Genomic DNA, 7,827 nt, shown 5'->3' with positions numbered 1-7,827 from the left:
TCTGTTTATTTTCTATGTACCAAACAAGAGAAATGATTCTCAGCTATATTTCTCTACTGAAATCTCTGTACTACCAAACAGAACAGTCAATTCTCATTCTCCAGACCAATTCCCTTTCTCTGCGATTCCATTTCTCTATTACATTTCTCTACGATACCATTTTCTGTACCAAACACTCCCTGACGTCGTCGTCATTTACCTAAAGCTAAAACCTTTGCAATTGCAGAACCCCAAACCCAAACACAAATAATTTGATGGCGTCCCTCCGGTGGTTTTGTATGCCATTTCAACCTATTACTTCTTCCAACCACCACCACTTGCCGCCGCCAATCTCTCTAAACCTCCTCCTCCGCCCTCGTTCCTCCCTCATTACCTGTGCTCGCCGTCGCAATAATAAAAACGACAAGGTATTATTATTATTATTCTTCTTCTTAAAACATTTACGCAACGGAAAACTCACTCTCTAGGTTAAAATCATCATGCAATTCGGATGGATGATCTAGTATTTGTTCAATTAAAGATTATTTACATATTCATTATGATAAGCAGATTGATCTACTCTGGACACCTCATATTCATGTTTATTGATTTTCCTTTTTTAAATATAAATTCCGCTGAATTAGTGGTCAGTTCCTTCCTTTCTTTATTGTACTTGACCTATAAAAGGTTTTATGATTTACCAGCATGAAAATGCTCTCAACCAATCCCTATTATTAATCCGGCTAGCAGTGCTCCGTAGAACTCACTAGTCATGTGGTCGGGTACTGTTGCGATTAAATAGGGATTCATGTGATTGTAATTTTCAAAATTATATATATATATATTTATATATATAGGGGAACTCAAAAAAGATGGAAAACACATTTTTGAAAAAATGATATATATATATATATATATATATTTATGTGATTGTAATTTTCATATGTAAGTGATATATATATATATATATTTATATATCACTTACACTTACGTATTACACATGTAAAAAAATTCAAAAAAAAAAATTGTTACGTTGAGTTCTTAAAACTCAAAGTGGTTTTCAAAAGAAATCAATCATATATGTGTATATATATATATATACATGGGTTGGTTATTGTACAATAATGACTTATCGTACATTACGTACGCGACCTTCTAGAGCATTGGATTACAAAACACGCTGTGACAGTTTCGTAAATAACCCAAACTAGTTAATGATTAAATTCAACGATTACAAATCCATTATGTTCCAAATTTTGAACTCCTCGCTCTATCTCATCCAATTTCTAAACACTAATCAGAGCTTAAAGTATGAAATCTCTAAAGTCAAAAACTAAAATCAAAATAGAACGTCGTTGAACATCAATAATCTTCAAAATTGATCAAAAAATGATGATTTAATCAATCGAATTGATGTGTAAAAGGATTTAGAATCTTCAGTCAATTATGAAATTGCAGAATAGTACACCCAGTTGAGAACTGAGCTCTAATAAGGGTTCAAAATATTACGTTTAAACGTTCTCAACAGAATTGAAGACACTGTGTACATTTAAATGTTCTGACCAAAACAAATACCTTTAAACGTTTAAGTTTAGAAGTTCAGTCAAAAAATCCAAGAACTTCATAACAAAAAGTTAAAAGTTCAAAACAAAAAGTTTAGAAGTTTAGAACAAAAAAGTTTAGAAGTTCAAAACAAAAATCCAAGAATTTCAAAACAAAAAGTTTAGAAGTTCATAACAAAATTTGAACACTCAGATAAAAAACTTTAATTACTCTAAAACAAATTTTTAAACGTTCAGAAGCTCATATCTGAAATTAAACTATATGTAACATGAAATTGAATGCTGAAATCACTTCATATATTCTCGTAATCATCAATCGACCATCGATTTCATCATATGAACAAATCTGGAACGTATTTAGACTTCTTTCAGTTGAAATTAATTTTCAGATTTTCAATTGAAGTGAAGTCTGCAATGAAGTCATTGACGATGGTTGAATGATCGTAATGGTTAATTAGGATGGAAACGAACTGAAAGAATTTACAATATTTCCATCGCGTGTTTTTTGAAATCAAGGGTGTAAGGGTGTCGTGTACGTAATGTACGATAAGAGATTATTTTGTTGTATCTTTTATCTCTCTCTCTCTCTCTATATATATATATATATATAATAATTTTTCAAACTTATTAATCGGACTGGTTTATTAAGTATGATTTTTCAAGTACTTCAACGATTTTGACCCATTTTGACAGTCTGGCCGGAATTGGACTGGTTTTGAACGATTTGAGCCGATTTGCATCAACTTTGCCAATGACCTATTTTTAGGTCCAATTACGTGAAATGGCATGAGTTCATGACTGATTTCTGATTATTCGCTGATTAATCAGGCCTAATATGGATTTTTACAACATTGCCTGCTAGACCATTTTAACTTCAAATTTATTTTTTTAATTATTTTGCTATTTTGAAGTGGTGTTCTTTTTTTTTTTTAATTTGCAAATGAAAATAGTTATAGCTGATTTTAACTGTATTTCTGCAGAAAGGTTTGGGTAGAAGTAGTGTTGGTAAGGATGAAGATATTGAAGAGGATGCATTTGAAGCACTATTTAAACAGCTAGAGGAAGATCTTAAAAGTGATGGTTTATCATTTGATGACGACGATGATGAGATAACTGAGGAAGATCTTATAAAACTTGAACGTGAGTTGGAGGAAGCACTTGCTGCTGATGATGAGCTTTCGGGATTGTTCGATGATATTGAGGAAGATAAAGCTGAGGTTGTGGTTAATGGCAACAAGTTGATGAATAAAAAAGGTACAACAGTTAATGAAGTAATTGAGAAAGAATTTGAAATCAATAATTTAGAACAAGATGAGAAGAACGAAGATGAAGATGGAAGTGAATACGAAGATGAAGATGAAGATGAAGATGATAATGACGATGATGAGGGACCATTGGAACTTAAAAGGTGGCAGCTTCGGAGGCTCGCTTATGCACTTAAAGGCGGACGCCGTAAGACTAATGTAAGCGTATTCATATGCAAGTTTGTTTTCTTTATATGAACTACCCAATAGCTCATTTTTGTTACTGGATTTGAGTCATCTAATAGGTATATTGTTAGTTTTTTTTTAGGGGGGGGGGGGTTTAAAAGGTCAGAGCCTGGCTAACAGTTATTAAGATTTATTGGTAAGTTTGTTACATTCAGGTATGCCTCTCTTGACTGCGAACAAATCGAATGATCAGTGAAGTGTCCAGTGCGAAGTTTGTTTTATGTCCGTTAATATTATAAACGAACGAAGATGAACAAAACTTTTTGTTCATTTAGTAATGCGAATGAACACGAACATGGCCCACTTGTGTAGCTGGAGGGATTAACTTAACATTCTTTTCATGCATATTCACGTTATTCTAATTTAAAACATATAAGACTATTTACATTTGTGTGATACTAATTACAACACGTTATCATGAATTAAACTGCAATGCTTTATTATCTTGGTTTATTGGTAAGTTTGTTACATTCAGGTATGCCTCTCTTGACTGCGAACAAATCGAATGATCAGTGAAGTGTCCAGTGCGAAGTTTGTTTTATGTCCGTTAATATTATAAACGAACGAAGATGAACAAAACTTTTTGTTCATTTAGTAATGCGAATGAACACGAACATGGCCCACTTGTGTAGCTGGAGGGATTAACTTAACAATTCTTTTCATGCATATTCACGTTATTCTAATTTAAAACATATAAGACTATTTACATTTGTGTGATACTAATTACAACACGTAATCATGAATTAAACTGCAATGCTTTATTATCTTGGTTTTTGGATTGATGGTTTAATTATTTGTAATTCGTTGATCACGTTATTTACTCTTTAGTAGTTTAGTTATCACAACTCTAATGATACAATTATTGTTAATCTTGTTAATGCAGATCAAGAATCTGGCTGCAGACTTATGCCTTGATAGAGCTACCGTTCTTGATTTACTTCGTGACCCGCCTCCGGATCTTCTTTTGCTGAGTGCTTCATTACCTGATAAACCCGAATCAAGGGTATTGGAGCCTGTAATCAAACCTGAGGATGCGGTTTTGTTGGCTAGTGAAAGAAAAACTGTTAATGTCAAGCCCACTACAAAAGTCCCGGTTCATCAAATGCAAAGTAGCTGGTCAGCTCAAAAGAGATTGAAGAAAGTGCATGTTGAAACACTTGAGAGAGTTTATAGACGGTCAAAACGTCCCACTGTGAGTAAAGTTTTTCAACCATTATTATTTTATGAGAAAATTGCATAAATGGTCCGTGTGGTTTGACCATTTTGCATGTTTTTTTCTCAAATTTCAATATGGAATGTCTTGATTACATTGTACATCTGGCCTAAATCTTGGTTTTAGAAAATGCGAGGCATGTCGAGATGTTAGGGTTCCGAGTTGAAGTGCAAAGTGCATTGCTTTTCTTATGTGCGGCGCAAGATAACATCACCGACCCAATATTTAGCTATAAATAAGCTCTATATATGATTTAATATATAAATAATTTATATAGACAACCTAAAAAGCTATATGTACAATATCCTGATGCTCAAAAACTTTCCATGTACCAGAGGTGCACCTCCAAACCGTGCCTCGAGATCTATGTATATTTTTTTTCCTAACTATAAAAACCACTCAAGTTTAAGCATTGTTCCATTGTGTTTTTTTTTAAATGTTAATTTTTTTCAAATTAAATGATTTGTACGAAACAAATATGAAACTATGTTGTTATTAGTGATAATCTTTTCCAAATTTAACATCAAGTAGGTGGTAATTGTGGAAATAAGTCACTAAATAATAATCAATTTTCGTAATTGTTTCATTCAGGTAATTCAGTTTAAACGATTATGAAAAGGTTCACAACAATGGACCTATAGTGAAACTTGAGTGGTTTTTTATAGGGTATGTTTGGCAGGAAGCTTTTAGGAGCTTCAAGCTTTAAGCTTTTAAAAGCTCCTACTTAATTAAAAGCCTTGTTTGGTTCAAGGAGCTTGAAGCTTTTAGGTCAGGAGAAAAAACTTAAAGCTTAAAGCTTCTACTAGTAGCGTTTAGAAAGTGCTACAAGCTTTTAGTATTTTAATTTACTTAAATAACCTTCCAAAATAAATACATTTACTATTATTGTTTTTAGTTATGGTCATTTTAGTAATTTTATACATTTTGTTAAAAGCTCTAGCTACTCTGCCAAACATCTAAATATATCTAAAGCTACAACTACCAGCTTCCAGCTACAGCTAGCAGCTAGTTTTGCCAAACATACCTGGGGGTATGTTTGGCAAAGAGCTTTTAGCTACAAGCTTTTAAGGAAAAGCTCCTATTTAATGAAAAGTCTTGTTTGGTTGGAGTAACTTGAAGCTTTTAGGTTAGGACAAAAAGCTTGAAGCTAAAAGCTCCAACTAGTAGCGTTTACCGTCATTGCATCATTGCAAATAAATCTTTGCAATCTATTTGTCCATTGTCATCATTGCAAATAAATCTTTGCAATCTAGAAGATTCTGCTATTGTGAAATTTTTTCTCTAAACCATTTCCCGAGTTAGGTATTTCAACTGACACGGGATGAATGTGCATAGCATTAGCGTATGCTATTATTGCAACACACTTCTTTAATAAATTAAGTTTTAATGATAGTTTGTGTTATGTTGTAAACGAATGCAGAATGCCATGATAAGCAATATTGTGCATGTGACAAAACTTCCTCGCAAGAAAGTTCTAAAATGGTTTGAAGATAAACGTGGAGAAGACGGTGTTCCTGAACATCGCGCACCATATCAACGGTTTGCTTCTAACACTATCCTTACATCATAAACCCATTGTGTGTCTTAAAACGGATTATAACTTGTAATTAAAGTTAAGAACGTGAAAGTTGAAACGTTATGCATGCTTTCATGGTCATTGCTTTAGACTTCTAGTTCATACAACCAAACATATTATTGTCTAAAGTTATATGTTTAAGTAGGGGTGGAAAAGTAGGTGAATTGAGCTCGAGGGGTGTATTTTATATAATTTATGTAAATAGCTTATGCGTCAAATTAGATTACAAAAAAGTGTACTTTTCAGTAATATTCTACTCTCTAAAATAAAATCATTCCTAAAGTTTTATGCATTAAAAATACAATTTGGTCTACTTTTGACATAAGCAGTTAATGCGGAAAAATATCGGATATCGTTCGAGGACCGATATTTGAGATATCAGTTATTGTGGTGAGTTATCGGTGGTATATTGGTAATTTTTAATATCATGCAAAATTTATATATATAGCACTTTAACACTAACAATTCAATATACTCTCCTACTATTAACAAATTATTCTTTTGCAACTTGCAAGTAGGAACTGATTAAGACTCAAAACACTAACATTAAACACTAAAAGTTGAAAATTATAGCGGTGGTATATCAGTGAAATATCGGTCAATATCTCCGATATTATCGGTGCCTATATTCTGAGCGATATTTCACATGAGGACCGATAACCGAGATACCGCCAAGATTGACTGCTTAGCTTTAGACCCGTTCGACCCATTTGGGTTACTTTTGATCTTGTACATCTTTAAGTAAAATTCTTAATAATTTTGTTATTAGTAATCACAATAAATGCACATGGCTTACTACATTTGAAAGTCTAAATATTTTGAAATGGGTTTCAGTTTATTATTGAAATTTGTTTGGGCTATTAGCACTTGAACGCAAAATGGATAGACTGGTAGTTATAGCATCAGTCAAACAGTTTTGGCTGTTATATATTTCGTTGACCAGCTCGGGTCGTTTGGTCCGTGTTCAAAATACCAAAGGGGAGATCAAACTATTAACATGCCTACTGTTTTCTTGTTAAAAGAAATAACAAATTGGATGGGTTAAAAGAGTCTTCTTGTTAAACAAGTCGGGTCAATTCAGGGTATATGCATTTCTAGATTGGTATTGATAATAGTGTTGACATGATACAACCAAATGGGATCTTTGCAATACATACAGGGACATGGGATCAGACAGCGAGTCAGAGATTAGCCATGACGAGGCTACCGAGGTTAAAAAATTCATTTAGGATGCAAAAAGGTGATGGTGAATATCACAGTTTTGGTCGCCATGGAGTTTGGGAAGGCTTGGTGTAAAACAACTGAGCCTGGTTTTTATGCCTTAAGCTTATTATTGCCTTTTCCGACAACACGTCGTGGAGGGGATCATGAAAGGTTCCAACACTGATAAATGGTTAGGAAACATACTTTTTGTGACGGGTTAAATATGTTTAATATGTAGTTTTGTGCAAAGCCAAATTTATTTTTAATTATTCTCATTATATATTTGATATAACTTATGTTCAATATCGTTTGATGGTGTTGGAGATGTTAATGCGTGTCTGGCTGTAAATTTAAACACTAATCTTGCTATGACACTTCTAGGCTAATAATAATCTCTTCAACATATATTAAATCCATAACTTTTGAAATGCTTACTGAATGTGATATGAAAGTATAAAATCTATATAACAGTGGAGGTAACCAAAGGTTTTGTAGCCTGGTGATACCAAGGTGTGATGAAAATGTGCATTTGCATGGCCATGAGGTGAGGAATTGAGTCTCTTGGTGGACATACGATGTAGACGTAGGAGTAGAGCTGGTGGGTGTGTGAGTTGGCCGTTGTAGATAAAACAGTGGTGGTAAGCTTGGATCGGATAATTTCTCGTTAGTACTTAAGGCGTACCGCTAATATCAATTTATTAAGCTTGTGTATGTAACTTGTACTTGTTTTGTTCTGGGAACCTAAAGTATGTTTTGGTCATCATTATTTTATGTTAGGAAGCGTGTGATCGATCCTAGGATATA

The 7,827-nt window shown here is 33.3% G+C and overlaps 1 protein-coding gene across 1 annotated transcript; it reads left to right on the top strand.

The window, feature by feature from the left end:
• The first annotated feature begins 255 nt into the window (after window positions 1-255).
• Window positions 256-7,301, top strand: LOC143629556 (protein OVEREXPRESSOR OF CATIONIC PEROXIDASE 3-like). Its single transcript, XM_077098797.1, has 5 exons — window positions 256-407; window positions 2,522-3,004; window positions 3,915-4,223; window positions 5,665-5,783; window positions 6,980-7,301. The coding sequence occupies exons 1-5, from the start codon at window positions 279-281 to the stop codon at window positions 7,047-7,049; spliced, it is 1,110 nt and encodes a 369-aa protein (XP_076954912.1). The 5' UTR covers window positions 256-278; the 3' UTR covers window positions 7,050-7,301.
• The last annotated feature ends 526 nt before the right edge of the window (window positions 7,302-7,827 follow it).

This window comes from Bidens hawaiensis, unplaced genomic scaffold (assembly GCF_021521415.1).
Source record: "Bidens hawaiensis isolate Kalapana, Puna unplaced genomic scaffold, B.hawaiensis_p1.1 tig00005272_1, whole genome shotgun sequence".
NCBI lineage: Eukaryota > Viridiplantae > Streptophyta > Magnoliopsida > Asterales > Asteraceae > Bidens > Bidens hawaiensis.
The sequence above is the reverse complement of the archived record's forward strand: the minus strand, read 5'-3'. Positions and strand labels throughout refer to the sequence as shown.

Coding starts and splice junctions, on each gene's coding strand:
- LOC143629556 (XM_077098797.1), top strand. CDS start 279: ATGCCATTTCAACCTATTACTTCTTCCAACCACCACCACTTGCCGCCG. Junction 3,005..3,914: donor GCGGACGCCGTAAGACTAAT/GTAAGCGTATTC, acceptor TTGTTAATGCAG/ATCAAGAATCTGGCTGCAGA. Junction 4,224..5,664: donor GACGGTCAAAACGTCCCACT/GTGAGTAAAGTT, acceptor AAACGAATGCAG/AATGCCATGATAAGCAATAT.